The sequence below is a fragment of the Paralichthys olivaceus genome, chromosome 4, assembly GCF_024713975.1.
Source record: "Paralichthys olivaceus isolate ysfri-2021 chromosome 4, ASM2471397v2, whole genome shotgun sequence".
Classification (NCBI taxonomy): Eukaryota; Metazoa; Chordata; class Actinopteri; order Pleuronectiformes; family Paralichthyidae; genus Paralichthys; species Paralichthys olivaceus.
The window spans coordinates 13,307,967-13,325,925 of NC_091096.1; the positions used below are offsets into that span (position 1 = coordinate 13,307,967).

At 43.6% G+C, this 17,959-nt stretch overlaps 1 protein-coding gene across 2 annotated transcripts in view; it reads right to left on the reverse strand.

Annotated features, from left to right (window-relative positions):
• Positions 1-5,702: 5,702 nt before the first annotated feature.
• The window catches only part of fam222aa (family with sequence similarity 222 member Aa), a 46,794-nt gene continuing 34,537 nt past the window's right edge, over positions 5,703-17,959 (reverse strand). For both annotated transcript variants that reach the window (XM_020101081.2, XM_069523814.1), the window contains exon 3: positions 5,703-9,231. In XM_020101081.2, coding sequence (XP_019956640.2) covers positions 7,754-9,231 — 1,478 coding nt within the window. In that variant the 3' untranslated portion in view covers positions 5,703-7,753. The remainder of the gene's footprint in view (positions 9,232-17,959) is intronic.

The window sequence follows — 17,959 nt, forward strand, 5'->3', positions numbered from 1 at the left end:
TAATTCCTTGAAATCCCGTCCATGAGCCCTGCATGTGAAATATTTCACTGAGGTGCGGTATTTCTAAATGGAATGAGCAATCACTGGAAGCACTGGGAGATGAGGCGCCAGAGACATATTGGTTAGGTGGTGTGTGAGATGACCTTTCAGTTCATCTAAGATGAAACGAGGCTGATGAACCCGAAATGATTCAGAGTGTCTAAACTGACAGCCGAGGGCACAGCCGCGGCAGAGCGTCAGCCTGCTGCCCCGGCCTCCGTAGGCATCTCTCATGATTTATTGTGAAATTGCCAGGGACTCAATGTGGCGTGCAGGTGAATGAGTTTTGCTAATAAGAGAAGCATTTCTGCTCCACAGAGCTCTTTTTCTGTCTGAGCGAGCGTGTATGAAATCAGTGTGCAGTCTCCCAGTACCACACGCTCTGATGGAGGCGGCTGGCTCATCAGTCTACGGCTTATCTGATGTTTTAGGTGGGTGGAGAGGTTGGGAGTGAGGAGAGAAAAAAAAAGAAGGGAAAGCGTCAGTCTCATATTCTTTACGGTAACATTGTTGTTAAACATTTATATTAGGTGTATGTTGTGTTCCTTTTCTTAAGCAACTTTGTAGTAAGACTGCACTATGCTGGCAAAACAACTACAAATAAATAGACAAACAAAGAATATAGAAGATATCAATAATTAAATTAAAAATGTTTTACTCCTTAAGATGTATGAATTACTCTCTGAGATCGTGGTGGCAGCTGATACATCACCTACTCACATTCTCTACCATTACTGACGATTACTCCTCAATCAGTCATTGCTGCTCCCTTCATCTCTATCAGACATTTTCCTGTGTATAAATACTTAAAACATTGACACACTTTGTGTTACAAACATGTTACAAACTGTTTCTTGTAATCAATGTTGTAAAAACTGTTCTTAGTTACACGCTGCATCTATTGCACTTCTGTCCGTCCTGGGAGAGGGATCCCTCACATGTGGCTCTCCCTGAGGTTTCTATGTTTTCTTCCCTGTTAAGATGTTTTGGTCTTTTTGGTAGTTCTTCCTAATCCCTTATTGAGGATTAAGGTCAGAGAATGTCGCACCTTGTCAAGCCTCATGATACAACTTGTGATTTGTGAACATGGGCTGTACAAATATAATTGATTGATTGATTGAAATCGAAGAAAATGTCGAAAAACACCCCATCTCTCAATGTTAAAGAAAGTGAAATAAATTCCCGGATCAACATCAAAATTCAATGGGTTCTTCTTTGGGCCATGCTCCATCCCTACAAAATTTGATGGAAATAGGTTGTCTGGTTTAGAGGCATATGGAGCAAAAGGAGTGTGATCTGCTGGAAGTGATAAAGATCAGTGTCTGTGTGATGATTTGTAACAAACGAGGTTCAGAAAAATGACTGACGTTCCAGTTTATTGTGTGGCTGAATTATCAATGCTTCACAGGAGGACACCTTGTCTTGGCCACTTTGGTAAATTGTGTGTAAAGAGTCTTAGCTTGCCTTTGCCTCTGCGCTTAAGAGCAAATCCTCATCCTGGAAAAATGTCAATCATTCCCATGGTATATTTTCTTTCTTTCTCGAGCGTTTGATCATCCAAGGTGAGGTTGTTTTTTCCAGTGATGACACAAAAACACTGTTAGTTCTATGAGGCCTTACAGTGATGTCACAATGTACCGCTGCGCAAGGTGAAAAAGGTCAAGTGAACAACAGGATTGAAGAGGGCCAGCATATGGTGGTGATGTGCAAGGTGAATCCTAAGACTAATATGCTTACCATCATTACAGTGAGGTCTTAAAAAAGTGCCTGCGAAGGTGTGTGCAGCAGGGAAGACGAAAAGAAAGAAAGAAAGAAAACAAATAAACAAAAAACAAGTTTACTTTGGAGAAGTATATCACCAGGACAGGTGTGGATGAGCTATAAAAGGTAGTTATTAGAAAGAAAGAAAGAAGATTTGTTTACTGCCTGTGTTTATACAGTTTCCAACATGAGCAATACAAAGTAGAGTTAAAGGATAGAAAGAAATAAAGAGAGAAAGAAAGACAGAAAGGAAATGAGAAAGAAACCAACCAACAAACAAGAATACTATGGATGAGTATATAGCACTAGGACAGGTGTAGAAGTCATCTGCTTTATTTACTTATTTCAAACCATAATACATAAGAGAGGAGAGGTCAAATGAAAACCAACCATCTACATTAAAATAAAAAAATTTCAGTCCTGAGATTGACAAAAAGGAGGAACAGACAAAATATCTACTGTGGTCGTCAGGATGGAGGAGGGACAGTGGCAGTTTCAGCAAATTGAAGATGATGGTTGTGGGGAGATTAGGGGGAGATTGCAGAAGTGGAGAGAGAGTAGAAGGTATAAGCAATCACTGGGATGCTTGGCTGTAGGCACATTCAAAGTTGAAAACCCCACGACTAAAGGATTTTACAGCTTTTTTTTTCAATATTCAGACTTCTTATTTCGAAATCTAAGACTCATATAATCTCATTTTTTTTCTGAAAAAAAAAGCAAGGTATCTTTTACATTTTTTCATCCTGAGGAGACAAAATCTTTTTTGAACATAAATACAACACTGCAGGGAGAACAATAAGAGAGATGCTTTATAGATTTCCCATTTCCATATATATTATTTTCTCAAGGTTGCAGCACCCTCAGACTTTGGCAGCGTCGGTGCATTTGAGATCATTCGGGGGGGGGGGGGGGCCCTGTTTGTCCACAGGAACATTCTGAGAGCCACACAAACAGTGAAAGGAAACACGAAGAAGAAAAGCAAAATCCCCAGACTTTTGTGTTTGGATTGGATACAGCGATATACCCACCACGTAAACTAAATGAATATTTGGAGGCCATAAGCTTTTTCAGCTGAACATACATGGTTTCGATGCTGAGGAAATAAAACTCTGTAAGCTCGTGGAATTACGACCTGCTGCATTGCCTGTTTAGAAAAGAGCTCGAAAAAAAGATCCTGATTTATTGTGTTATCTGTGCTGATTGTTTACTTTGTGTTGCTTTAAATTAAAGTTATTTTAATTACAACAATATATACATTATGAAATGTCGACAATTAACTCATCCAGGTTTTATTCAGTAGCACTCATAAGCTAGCGATGTGCTCGAACTGTGGCAAAACACAGCAAATCTTCCAATGATATTGTGCAACACAGCTATAAGGCTCACGGGTTAACTATACAAGTGTCCTCATGACCATGTGAATTATTGATTAAAGTATTTTCTTGCTAGGTAGGAGCCAAATGTAGAGGACTGGCCTCTTGAGTTTTTTTCTTCTATTTGACGCTAAGGAGGGCTGCTGGGAAGAACTCTGAGACGAGGGCCCCAAGGGTCCAAGGGCAGCCAGGGGACATGGTGGAGGATGACCAAAGCAGCGTGGAGGGGATGTCCACCCCCACGCCGCAAACCCCCCTCCCCTGTCATCTGTAGGTTAGAGCAGCAGCGCCAAGACTCCACAGAGCGAGCAGCTGCCTTTATTTTCTCTCACCCTTCCTCCCCTCCCGTCCCCTCTGTTTTGAGAGTGAAAGAGCCGACCCTGCTTTGAACAGGTCCATCCTTCTCTCCTTTCCCCTCAGAAGTATTTAAGGTCCATAATATACAACCAGACCTTTGCACCGGGTTAAGGTCTTCATGGACTTATTGGGATTTACTAAGGGATTTTTACAAACGGCCCAAGTCAGCTCCCCCTCCACTTTTCCCTCAGGCCGTCCTTGTCAGTGTCTCATTGCCCTTGAAAACACGTTAACAGTCAATAGTCTGTAATCTGAGACCCCAGAGTGATAGATCTGAATGTCCTCATTCACATCGTATTTGAATGGTGTAATTTATCATTTACATGGGCAACACAGCTTCAAATATTTTCCCAAGCATTAAAAACTTAATTACAAATGAGGATCTTACTGGCTAAGATTTTCATAAATGGAGGCACAATACGTCTTTGAGTGAGAAGGTGATTTCTTCTGAGCTTGAATCTAAATGTGTGGCAGCAGAGCCAAAGAGGGGAGGCTAAAACCAGCACCAGGAACATGGCAATTATCCTGATTACTGATGCTTCGAGGCTTGTCTGACCCCAAAATCCCTCCCTGTATCTTTTTCGCTCTTTCTTTCTTTCTTTTTTTCTTTCTTTTACTGAGATCTGTCACATTGCACAGGGCCCCTCCGCCAGGCAGGGAGCAACCATGTATAATCCAACAGAAAACAAATCCCCTCGATCAAACACAACCCAGCTTTTAAAGCAGGCCTCTGAGCTCGGGCGCCATGGTGTGGTGCTGAGGCCCTCTGAGATGCTGCGGAGGCTGTGATTTTGCAACCCCCACTACGCCACCCCTCCACCACCACCGCCTACAAACCCTGCTGTCCTCCCCTTCCACACCAGCCAGCCCGTCCTAACCTTCAGTTTGTTTAAGCACTGCTGAACCCTGTTGGCCCCGGACGGAGGGGGAGTGGGCTTAGATAATGACATGCCATATGCCACTCTGCCTCTGCAGCTGAGTGAGCCACGCACGGATCAGCTCAGGCACAAATCTATTTGAAATTTAATTCTATTATCCTAATATGGGCTAAGCGTCCATTGTCCAAAATGAGAATAGTGGAATGGAGCAGAGATACAGGGGCTAAGATGCATCCCATCAATAGGAGCTCAATTAATGTGTGTTAAGGACCAGGAGGGACAGACAGTTCGGAGCCAGTACAGTAGAAACTGTGGCCATACCGCGAAGATGTCAAAAATATCCAAACACCACCTGGTATTTACTAAATCTGACATTTTTCTTTAATAAGTAACATTATCTTCTTTATTTTGTGTCACCTTTTTGAACGTGTTATTCAGTTGAACTTTGCTCAAAAGGGCCAGATTCCTCTCTGTGCTGAATAGGAAATCCCTTGCTATTTAAAAAGGGTTTGATTTCAACCCTTAGAGTGAATGATTACTCTCCACTGGCTGTGTCCAGCAGCAGGCGTCACCCAATAGTCCCATTAGCAGCAAGGCCTGGTGCCTCAGACGTCCACCGGTGGGAAAGGCCAGACACCAGAAACTCCACCGGCTCAAGTGTCTCCTCTTCACTTCAACATCATGTGACAGGGTTTAATGCTCTGATGCAGAAGCCAAGCGGTGGGGATTTAGGGATGGGATGTATCTGTAAATCTGTCAAAATATTTCTACAAGACAGAAAATATGCTGGAATCAGACTGTGGCTGGGGTATTAAGCTGTTGAAACAACATGAGAAATTTTCAGTGGAATGTTAAGGAGGCTTACTGTGCAAATTTAAGCCAAGGGGCTTGGTTTTCTTTAGACTGCAATCTTTGTCAGCCTTCAAAGACAGTGGCGTGTCTAGAAATACCAGTAGCCCAGAAAATTTAAGGCTCATAGTTAAGACTAAGTGAGAGTTGTCTTCAGGGGGAAGAGAAATATTAAATTGCATCTCATTAAAAATAATCTTTAATATTGATGGATTAATCATTTTTAAGATTTTGACAATGCTGTTTGCCCTTATCTTTGGGTGGCCAAAGTGTAAACATTAAAATATGATCAATTAAAAAAGTATTTATCGGTGCTATATAAAACAGCACCTACGTCCCACATCACATCCACTCTGGAACAAGGGGCCCAATTTCCCACTTTCTTCTAGAGGACATAAGTTAAAAAATAATGACAGACTTCAAAGCCAAGATATGGCCTTCTGAATATATTCTTAAAGAATTTATTTTACACCTCAAAACAAAAATAAAAAGAATAGGGATTAGGGATGTGGTACATTGGGAATGTATTGACAACTGTAGTTTACATTTTTTTGGTGTAAGCTCAGAGAAAAAAATGTTAATACAGTCATAATAATTGCACTTCATAAATCTAGACTGATGCCAGTGTTTCCCAACAACAAAGCGGCGTCTCTCTCGCTCTCTCTCTCTCTCTCTCCAGTTAATAAATTCAATTTACCATAGAAATGTGACTGACAAAAGAAATGCTAATTTAAGACCAGAGGACTGCTGCACTGATCCAATTTTTCTCTTTCACTTGAGTCCCACAAGGCAATGAAACATCGCAGTAATTTAAGTGCAGTACATTCAAGGGAATCTCACAGTCATTATAAATATTTCACTGCTCTGAATCATCAAGTTAAGACTGGCCCAGGCTAAATGCATCCCTACCGTGGGGCTGAAATGGACAAGGAGGAGCAAGTGGGCATCATCTCATTTCATCTGACACCAGAGGGTAGGGCATGATTGTTTTCATTTTGTTCTCCTTTGCAAGATTGAGGGTAGAAGAAGAGTAGGATTTTACATTTGTGTCTGCCTCTCTCTGTCATTATGATAACACCTGACGGAGGAAGGGCCTACAGTACTACAGATATAAAGGAGTCAGGTGAGAACTTGATTTTCTACTTCCTCCGATGAATTTCAAAAGCCTCCAATAAAAAGGGAGTGAGACTTGCAAAAGATCTCCTGTACATTACTCAGATATGATGTTCATCGGACTGGTGAATCGTTTTGTTTCAGTCATGGTGGTAAAAAAAATTGTAATGACCTGATAAAAATAAAGTAAGTCTGAGGATTTTGAAGAACACAAACTAAAATGAACATACGCGCATGCACTCAGCCACATACACGCATTAACATACATATAAGGTTATGTTGATAACCCCCCGATCACATTCTTCATTGTAACATTTCTTTTTTTGTAGGTTTTTGTGACATTTTCCATTTAAATAAGTATTTCAAGATTTATTGTAGATTCCAGTGTTGGTTAGGAAAAAACAGAAGAGCTCTCCGACCAGGTTCTTACAGAACCAATGCAGTGACTATGTCTCACACCAGGACATAAGAAACTGCACATCAGCTCAAAGAGGAATTATTAAATCATAAAACAAAGAAAAAAAGAAAAAAAAAGAAGCATTTGAGACACTTTCCCCATAGCAGCCAATGCATATAATATACCTACAAATATATAAAACAACAAAAATAGGTTCAAGTTTTTCAAGTTTCTTAAATATATCATATCCAAACTACCCAATTCCAAACTTCAAAGTTAACAAGATTCAAGCAGTGCAATTTATGTATCAATTATAACAGCAATAATAACTAATATTGTACTAATTCAACCTTATGATCCTTGTACACAACACCCGAGTACTGCCTATAATCTTATTCTTCTTGCGTATAGGTAAATGTATGCGTGTGTGTGTGTGTGTGTGTGTGTGTGAGAGCACTGCTACAGAGTTTTGGATTTTGAGAGCAGCCCTAAACGTTGGCCCTTTTAAGACCATTTCAGTGACAACCTACACAGTAGCTTCATCCTTAGTATTTGGAAGGGGGGTACAAGTGGCGTATGCACTTCATGTCAAGCTATGATTCTTGTCAAAAATGTTCAGGTAAGTTAAACAACCAAATAATAATAAAAAAAAACACAAAAAACAAGAAAAATAAAAGAATCAATCCAAAATTCCTATTGGCAAACCACACAATGGAACATCTGGAGAATCTTGAAATCCCTTTTCTCTCCCACTGGCAATCACTATCACCTCTTTATATTTGGGATTCCCACTGCCTGCTTTGAAACCACCAAACCATAGGGTCACACAGCACAACTGCTCTCGTCTAAGCTCCCACACTTGTTAAAGCCGAGCCACTCGTAATAACTCCATACCCCTCCAAAAAAACATCTAGTTTTTTTTTTTTAAACTTTGATTTCTTCACAAATTCATAACTCTTGATTCGTCTCCTCTCCTTCTTCCCCCTCTATCTGTAAACAGGGAGGCGGATGTGTGCATGCTGGTGGTCCAACAGACGCGGCACAGACACAGTCTCGTAGCCTTTGCCGAGCATCTGCTCCTTGATGCAGGGTGGGTGGATATCGTTGATCAGGTACTCCAGAGACTGCAAGCTGCTGCTCAGCACAGATGTGTTGCACATGCTCTTGCTGGGCAGGCTGCAGCACAAGCCTCCCCCGCTGTCCACAGCAGGATGGTGGTGGTAGTGGTGATGGTGGTGGGGGTAGCCCATCTCTCTGTGCCCTGTGACAGGACCTCCAGTAGAGGTGCCCAAAAGCTCCTGGGGGTTGTAGCAGTCACTGTCAGGTGTCACCAGCACACTGTTCCATGGCGGGGCAAAGTATTGACCCACTGAGAAATTTCCATGCATACCCACGCAGTTCAAAGGGGAAGAGCTGACTTTGTCCAGCCCGCCTCCTCCACTGGCACTGGCTGTCATGTGATAAGGTCTGGAGGAAGAGGAGGACACTTGGCCGGCCATAATCCCTCCTCCTGGAACACAAGTTTCGGGGGACTTGCTGATGGCGCCCCCTCCTCCACTTCCTCCACTGTACATGCGGAGCACAGCCTGTTGTTGTTGCTGCTGCTGCTGCTGCTGCTGCTGTTGTTGTTGATGATGTTGTTGTTGCTGTTTCTGCCAAAGGATGTAGTCCATACCCTCTGCGTACACACCAGTCTTGATGGCCTCAGCATTTTGGGCTGGCAGTCCTGTCCCTGTGTACACCATGTTAGCCTGGGGACCCATTCCTACCACATAGCCTCCACTTGAGGAGCTAGAAGAGATCCCCATGACGGTTGTTCCCTGCTTGGAGGGGCTGGAGTTTGATGGTGCAGCGGCAGCCCCTTGGCACACCTGCTGCAGAGCTTGGGCCTGGCAATGCTGGTTGATCTGGTAAATGATGCTCTGGATGGAGGGGAGGTTGGACTGTGTGGACAGGGCCAGGCCTCGGCCTCCAGTTACTGGAATCACTGAGCCAGCTACAGTGACATTTGGAGGAACTGACAGTCCAGGTCCTTCTGGAGGCTTCGAGGGCCCAGTGTGGTAGACCATTTGGCCGTGGCCACTGGCTAAAGTGCTATTATTAGGGGGTGGGTATGGAGCAATAGCTATGTGGGCTGGAGAGAGTTTAGTCCGTCTGCCTTCAGAGTTCTTGAGAACGCCTTTTGAAGGGATAAAGGTGGAAGTTGATGAGGATGAGGAGGAGGCCTTGACGATGGCAAGCAGGCCATGGTAGCCCCCTGTGTGGATATGAGGGTAGGGACTGTAGCGTTGCCCTGTGGTGTCATATCCATTCACAGTCCGGTTAAGGTGCTTGTGCTGGGGAACCCTGATGTTGGTGGGGAAGATCTTGATGGACAGAGGGTTGTTGGCTGTCCTCTGAGCGTAGGCATCAAGTTCTGCCGCAGTGGGGTAGCGAGGGGAATGCGTGGGCATCAAAAGCTCACCTACGAGACAAACAGAGAGAAAAGCATGAGTGAAATGGATGAATAAGATGTCTAGAAGAAGAGAACAGCAGACCAGGAGTTTAATTACCAAAAACATCTAAGGAGCTGGCAGCAACGGCAGCCACAGAGTCAGATCAATCAATCAATTGCAATAATCCTGACTTCACTGCAGCGTTAAAACCTGGCAACATCCCAGTGTCTTCATATAAAGCCCACTGAAAAATGTCAGTGTTTCTACAATAGCAGGTGAATAAAACCATTTGTAAACAGCTGGCTTGTGCGAACAACCCAAACAAGACTTTGCAAAGTGTAAGTCAGGACTGACATTCATTTCTGTTCCATCACTCCCCTCCTCCATGTGAGCTTTCCCCCTCATCTCATTTTCACACCCTCCTGTGGAAGTTCATCCCTAGACAAATGGATCTTTTTAAAAACTCATTCTGTCAAAGCCTGGTACCTTAGGCGCTGTTAAATCAGTGCATTGTGAAATTAATTCAGACTCTCTTTAGCATTGAATTGGGTTAGCCTTGGATACCAGGCAAGAAGGGATGAAGGGGAGGGGATAAAAGCCTGTTTAATTGCAGTGGCACAGTTGAGATTTATAAGTGGTATCACTTACTGGGTCTTACCCTTGGCCACAGAATTCAATCCAGGAGACCCTCGCAAAAAAAACAATTAAACATCTACAGGGAATTACTAGCCTGGTTAAGGTGAACTATATCAGAACAGAGCCAAGTCAAAAATGTGCTGCAATTTGCAAACCTGCAGGGATAACATCAAAAACGGATTGGAGATTACATTAAACAGGACAGAAACATAACTGTTCAAATAATATACAAATTATTTAAGAAATGCTTATGGTGTGTTATTGTTTCTATGAATAAATGTATACATGATGGATCAGACAAATGGCAGGTGCATGCTATTAACATACATATAAATGCGCTGTTTGCCTCATAAAACCACCCTAGTTCCAAAATTCAATTCAGCAGTGCACACGTGGCAACTGAGACTAGCTATAGCCTTCGCTCAATGAACCAGGGCTTCACCATTGTGAATTGAGGTGGCAAACAGGAAAATGGCCATTTCTAAAAACCCTGCCATGTGTCATTGTTTGGGGGCTGGGCATAGAGGTGAGGGGCTGTGGTGAGATTGGATTTAAACAACATTATTCAGGCAATTTCATGGGTACTTAGCTCAGTGCAACAAAAAGGGTGGGGGGTTTGGAAAAAAACTCAATTTACAAGCAATATATCAGCTGCCACAAATGACTTGCAACCCCTTCAAAAATGACATTTTTATGCAAAAGCTGACAAAATGCACAAAAATTAACTGCCATAACTCTGCCGTCAGCAAATGTTCTGGCAGCCAAGGAGTCTGCAGGGTGCAGCCTGTGACTAGGACTCACTCCATTCCCATTGCAAAATCACTTTTAAAGAGACTCCACAGCAAAGAAGTCACAACTCTAATTTCAAGAGAGGTGTTCATTTCAACAACCCTATGGGTCTTCCACTGTACAACTGATTAAATCTACAAGATCCATATCATAAAAGAAATAAATTGGGTATTTAACACCTGAGAACTGTGAATTTCCCCAACCAGATTTAGTGCAAGACCTATTCCAGTCATTTTGGCTACTTCTGCAGATAACATACTTTCTAATTAGACATTTCATCTCAAATTATTTCTCAAATAAATCAATGACTAGCCTGAATTGAATGTCTTAGTCTTTAAAACAGTCAGTGAACCTAGTGCCATCCTAATGGTTTAGGCAGTGAGTGCCAGGCCAGCCTATCTGAGATCTAACCAACCTTACTGAGGCAAAGCTGCTTCCCTGGTGACAGCAGTGCCATTCGCTTTGATGTTCTGACTCGCACTGGAAAACTGACAGAAGACTTATTTCATTTGCTCAAAAGAGAAAAACATGCTCATTTCAAAGCACATTGCTGGTCCACATGCAAATGGAATGGCACATTTTTTTCTGATCTTCTTTACATGGGGGCAAAAAAACATCTTTGATCATCACATGGTCTAAATGAGGAAAGATAGTTGGCTTTCAGGCATATCAAGGGCCTCTGCCCTGCCGCCCCTACATGCTTGCAGCTGCAATATGCCCATCATTCCACCTAATTACTGCCACATGATGAAAAAAAAACCTATAAAAACAGCCTGAAAATTCATTAAAGGGTGGCTAATTCTATTCCTTCTCACTGACTGAGTCCATATTTTCCATGCCTGAGCCTGCATTTCTTCTGAGAAAGAGGAGGAAGCCCTCGCCCTCCGTCTTTTCCCAGCTTGGCCCTTGTTTGTCAATAGGCAGAGCCTTTGGCACACCAACCTGGCATCAAAGGGTTTCACACTTCACAGGCCACAGGGATTAGAGGCCTTTCAGGCCTACAAAACCCATCTCAGCTCCACAAAAGCTTCCGGTTATTAGAACCCACAGGCATAAAGGAAGAAGAGGAGGAGGAGGAGGCAAATGAGCATCTGGATGCTTCTGATTCCAGCTTCTTCTTTAAAAAGTTCCATGGTATAAATTTTTATAGCAAAGTTGATTACAGTAAGTAAGGCCACAGACCGGGGCGTAAATTCACTCTCAAACACACTGTGTGTTTGATGTGCAGGGGTCTCCACATCTCTCTCCTCCAGAGCAGTAAGTCTATAAGTGAGGACATGGAGGTTAAAGGAAAGAGTCTCTTTTGGGCTGACGCTCTGTGACTTATTGCTCTAGGCTGCAGTAGATCATAGCTATGAGCAGCAGCATACAGATGGTGCTGGCTGATAAACACCCTCTGAGGCAGCCAGCTCTGCCCCCTTTGTGTGAGCCCTCACCTTCTCATAAGGTAGGGGGTTTCCTGCACCTCTGCACACTCTCCAGCGTGCATCATGCATGCAAACACAATGTCTGAAAACAGAAAATAAGGCAGGCAGGCAGGCAGGCATGCATGCACACACACATACACGCACATGTGCATGCACATGCTCACACACACACTGACAGACAGACAGACACACAAAACCTGCATCTGCAGATGTGTGTCTCATTTGCCATCAGTGAAGCATGTTGTTATCCTCTGCTCAGCGCTCTCTCATGAAATGTAGGGCAGGGACAACAACAGGTGCCTGTGCGGGCGACAGCCTGCAATGCCTCCTGGGCTAAATGCTTCACACTCGCTTCATTTCGACATACGACAGCCTTGTAAGGATTAATTATTTCCCCTGGGGATGGAAGAATATGCTTTTTTCCTTCCTGAGAGCAGGAGGCTATGTGCACTCACAAGCACATGAAACAGCTTATAGTAAATGAACAGGGAAACCTGGAAGAGCACTGCTTGTGCAATAAGTGAGAAAAGAAAACTTTCAACATGAAAGGAATGTAAACAAACCAAGCATATGATTGAAGCGCATTAGAGATGAGATAAAAGCTCAGGCAAACACATGCATTAGGTCTGGGAGATCACGCGCCAGGGAGCGGAGATGGCAGGGAGGCAATTAATGGGTTGACCTTCGTCCTTAATCACCCAGTGCCTGGCACACAATGCCCATGTGTCAGAGCAGCACATCTCTAAATGCCACCCCTCATTAGCACGATGCACGCAGTGAGAGAGGCTATCTGTGGAGTGTTACACTCTCCAGCGGCCAGACAGAGATAGCGGGGCTGGGATAGGATAACATGGCAGCACAGACCCAGACTGAGCTGCAGCAGGCCATGATATGATCTAGAAATCCCATTTCACTCGGAGGATGGGCACTCTCCTTTCTCTCCATTTTTGATTGGCATGAAACTCCCCAAGCGCAACGTCCTTGGTGTACCCGGTGCTGTCACTGTGATTGTGTGTGTGTGATCGCATGTGTGTATCTGTGTGCATTTAGTGTTGAAGGGGGTGCCCAATTCTGAACACTCAATTAACACTCCTTTAATTAGCCAGCAGTACACTTTGAATTCTGATGAACTAATTTTCTTGGTGTGCATGTGCGTGTGTGTGTGTGTGTGTGTGTGTGTGTGTGTGAAGGGGGGTTTCTGGTAAAGATGAGGTCCACTGGGTACAAAACAGCAATAAAGAGGGAACTGGTTAGATTAGACTGTAAAAAAATTCATTAAATTTTCTGCACTTCTTCCAAGTGAGAGGTCAAATTGTGTTGATCACTAAAAGCCAAGGCAGACGAGAAAGGGAGTGTGAGAGCAGGGAGTGAGGTGGGGAGTGAGGTGAGGGGGGGTGGGGGAGATGGCGAGTCAGAGGCTGTGCGAGAGTACGGCACAGAGTCCAGAAGACCCTGAGAATGCTTTGCATTTTAATTTGAGGTTTAAATGAATAAGGAGAGCAAAAAGTCTGGGAGAACTGCCTGAAATGCCCGTTTATTAGTGTTTCGAGTGTTAAAATTATGAGCAGGTTGGAGAAGTTTTCTTCTTATTAGTGTAGAAAACGCTCCGACACATCAAAAAGACCCTCAGCCTTTCCTCACTCACTCCTGTAAGGCTGGATCCCTATTTACCGCACGCTTTGATCCCCTCAGACCATGTTCGCCGGCAAGCAGGGGAAACGAGTGCATGTTTAGATGAAGGGAGAGGAGTGTTTGGTTGAACTGCAATTAAGTTTTCAGAACAACGTGTGCATAATAAACACAAACTTTGGCCAAACAAAGAGAGCAATATGTGTTGAAGTTAGAGCTAAAAAAAAAAAAGACAGGATTTGAGATTACAAGAAAGATGAAGGAAAATAATGAGCTTCAGTCTAACATCAGTCTCTGAAAGACGTTTCCCCTAAGTATGAAGCGGTTTTCAGACATGAACTCTGGACATTATCCATAGTTTTCCTTTTACATATGGAATGCACCAGGTAAGATGCATTAAGCATGCAAGAGACAGGACATGTCATATTAATTCCGCTGTGTAACTTTCTCATCCTTCGCATTCTTTTGTTTTTTCAGTTTTGCATCTGCCGCCTTTTTGAAACAACAGCGACATGCCTAATCGCTCGCTGTGAATTTAAGGACAATATTCTGCTGTTTTCTCAAATGTGATCACTCATTAGAGTTTCTACAAGTGGGCTGACAGGAATAAGTCCAGAGAGTGTCCAGAGCAACTGACTCAAACATTTGAGTTCTTATGTAAAGCGCTTGTCTGAAAGCAGCTTGACAGTCCGTGTTAACATGTGTGAGCAAAGGGACATGTGCTGCCACACACCGTATGTCCTTTCACATGCAACTATACTGGGTCTGCTTTTAATCTTTACTATTTAAAAGTTGGAGATTCTTCATAGTGTGTTTCAGACATATCTCGTCTTGTGCCACATTCCACCACTAAAGGACACTATGACCCTCCCCTCATTGTAATGAAGTTAATCAGATTAATAATTCATGGCTCTGGCAGACTTCAAATCCTTCACATCAGAATCCCTCGGCTTGGAAACAGTTTGACCTGTCAAATGCGTTGCAGCTTAAGATTCGACGGCATTGTTCCCTGGAGGAACCCTTGACCTGTGGCTATTGTTTAGCTCTTAGCAGATAGGATCAAGGTCTATGACGTCCTCTCCCCACTTCTGTTAGTCTGCCGTCAAAAGGATGGGCAGGCTGGGAGATGGGGTGCAGAGGGGTGGGGGGCCGAAGCAGCTCCGCGTCCCGAACAATACCTGCCTTGTGCTAATGGAGGTGTCATCTGGCACAGGGCTGATTAGTCAGCGATTACAGCCAGGCCTCAATTGCCGTGACAACTGCTGCAAACACAATGGGCCCTGATAGAGCCAGCTGTTTGGTCCTCTGCAATTAACCCTGCATCCCACTCGTCTCCGGCAGTGCGCTGCCTCTAATTGACTATCGGGCTCACAAAGCAGGGGCTGTCGGCCAGGCCCCCTGGACATAGCCCCCCGCCCCTCTGCCAAGGTAGAGATGATAATAATAGAGGCATCCCGTGGACTCGGCTGCCACTCAATCAAAGTCTTGCTACCCCACAGGAGCTTCCTGAGGAGAGAGCGAGCAGAGGAAGCACATGTATGAGCCAGCGATCAACAGGGTAGAGCAGCCTTGCAGGGGGCAGACATGTTGAATATGCCCTCAGCCAGAGTACTAATCAATTCAAGTGCACGTGAGGGGAAAGGGAACCCTGCTGCTTGCTTGATATCAGAAAAGCCATTTTTAGGAACACTCATCTCCCTCTGTTCATCTCAGGGCTGATTTTCTGTGCAACAACACAGGGAGGGAGGGAAAAAAAATCAAGGCAATTATTTGTCAGGCCTTCGCTATCTATAATTGCAAAGATAAAAATCAAACTGCAATGATTTCTCCGAGGATAGAGCTGTCTGGATTCGCGGCTGCTTGTGTCATCATAATCATCAAACAAATGCATATTCTAAGGCAGCTGAAAAGAAAATGTGCTGCTGCCCAACTTCTCTGTCGCTCATAATTCTTCATGTTTATTATTAATCAGTTGGCTTATTGATCGCAATTTTTAATACTTCTTAAACCAAACTAGATCCGCAAATAAACCTTAAACAAGTTTTATTCAACAGTTGCAAATGGTTACATTTGAATCAAGATCAGACACTGAATAACAAGAAAATTAAATAAATGAATCGCTGTGTAAATAAAGGCTGTGGTTTTTCAACAGGGGGAGCCATACTGCAACCACCTATTGGGCTTTTAACCTGCCAACAGCAAAGAGGATAATGAGAACATTAAAGATATCTGCAGACTGATCCTCCATACAGACGCAGACGCTGTGTCCAAAAATGGATTTAATTGTTAAAAGAGATTTTAACAGAAAAACTTCTAACTCTAATCCTTCATTTTATTAAAGCTAATCTTATCTGTGATTTAATCTCCCTATTTCCTGCATAAGCAGATAGAAGAAATAGCAAATTAAGAGCCTAATTCTGGCATCCTCTTCGCACAGACTGCAGCGGGAGGTCACAGAGTGATGCTGCAATGAGGCGATACATGCGTGTGTTATAATACAGTATGAGATAAGGTCCGCAGCTCCAGATGACACTGGGAAGGATCTGAAGAAAAACAAGATTCACTTTCTGCTGTTTACAGCCTCACATGTGTATAACTTGAGGCTGGACAATGGCTCCAATCAGAAACTGCTAATTAGGTTTCAAGTATGAAGGTTTTCTCCCAAGAAATGTGAAATACTGCACCAGCAGAACACTGTCATGTTTACATTTCTCGTTAGAATGTATCTCTAAAGCCAGATGTTACTGAATCAGCCATGAAAATTAATTAGCTGGTCCGATGTGGCAACCTCGTGCCCTTCCAGACAGACCTGGCTTTTATGGGCTGTAGGGGAAATTACTGAGAATTGATTGATCCTGAAGGACTCCTCTGTACACATGGCCTAGCAGACACACACACACGGAAACACACATTGTAACACACACACACACACACACACACACACACACACACACACACACACACACACACGCACACACGCACAGAAACACACGCACACACACAGAAACACGTGCACACACCCGCAGATCCTGCTAACAACAGCCGATTCAAACATTTTACCCTCCACATGAGCCTGACATCCTTAATCTTCCAGTATCTACCACATCAATAACCAAGAAATGGTTCAAATTCATAAATCTAAAACAAACTGCAAAAACGTCCTTTGTTTCATCTTTTTTCCTATTATTTTAAAAAGCAAGTGGATTATCACTTAAAATCAGGTCGAAGGACAAATCTCTGACCTCTAACATGCACCATTCTCTCAGACAACAGTTGCACCCTCTGACCCAAAAAGCATGGAAATTACAAATGGCTGAATTCCCTCTGCATGCCTCCTTGATCTGTTTTTGCCGCTCTCTCTCTTATTCATCCTCTTCACCTCATCTCCCTTTTTTCCCTTTGTGCTCTTCCTTTGCTACATAACCCTTTCTGTCTCTTCATCCCCCCCTCTCTGTCTCTTCCGTCTCCCTCTCTGAGTAAGTGAGTTTCATCTGGGGTGCTTGCCGGGCGAAATCACCTCAGGGCGAACACTTTATTATCTGTAGTCAAAGCGTCACCACAAATACCATTCTACACACACAAGTGTCACTTTCCATTTGTCTGCACTCTGGCTGCATTAGCAGAGCCTCGCCGGCCCAGAGCCTCGTCTCAAACACGCCCGGCAGAGGAAAACTAACAGCGTGGGAAAGCACTCGTCCTGCATTCCTCGCCCATTAACACCACTGGCACCACCGGAGCAGACCCACTGCCTGCCTGGGGAATTAAAAAGATTATCATCACCAATAACCTTGGTGAAGATGATCGCTTATGAAACGGCAAAAAGAGGAAGATATTTAGGCAGATATCTTGCAATCTTTTGTGTTATGTCACTTGCAAAATATCACAATCGAACCAAACATACGTAGGATCGCACTTTAATTCAAATCAGAACACGTGTTAATTACTGATGATGCATCTGAGGGTCCAGCAGACACAACACCAGCGGGTAGATTATGTCCCCTCTGAGCAACAAAGGAATGCAGGCCAGCAGCACCCATGTCTTTTGTGGGACACCCCGGCACCAAACAAACACAGAACTGGGGCAACATGTTTAACATCAGCAAACAAAAAGGGCCAAAACCAAGAACCAGCTTTAAGTTTGCTCCCATGACAGCCAACCCCACCAGGATATTTCACTATAAAAATATAAAATCGCAAAAATGGCATACTGCGATCAGAGCCGCCCTCACGGCCACAACCTCATTTCAGAGTTTCACTAAAGCACTTTCCATTTCTA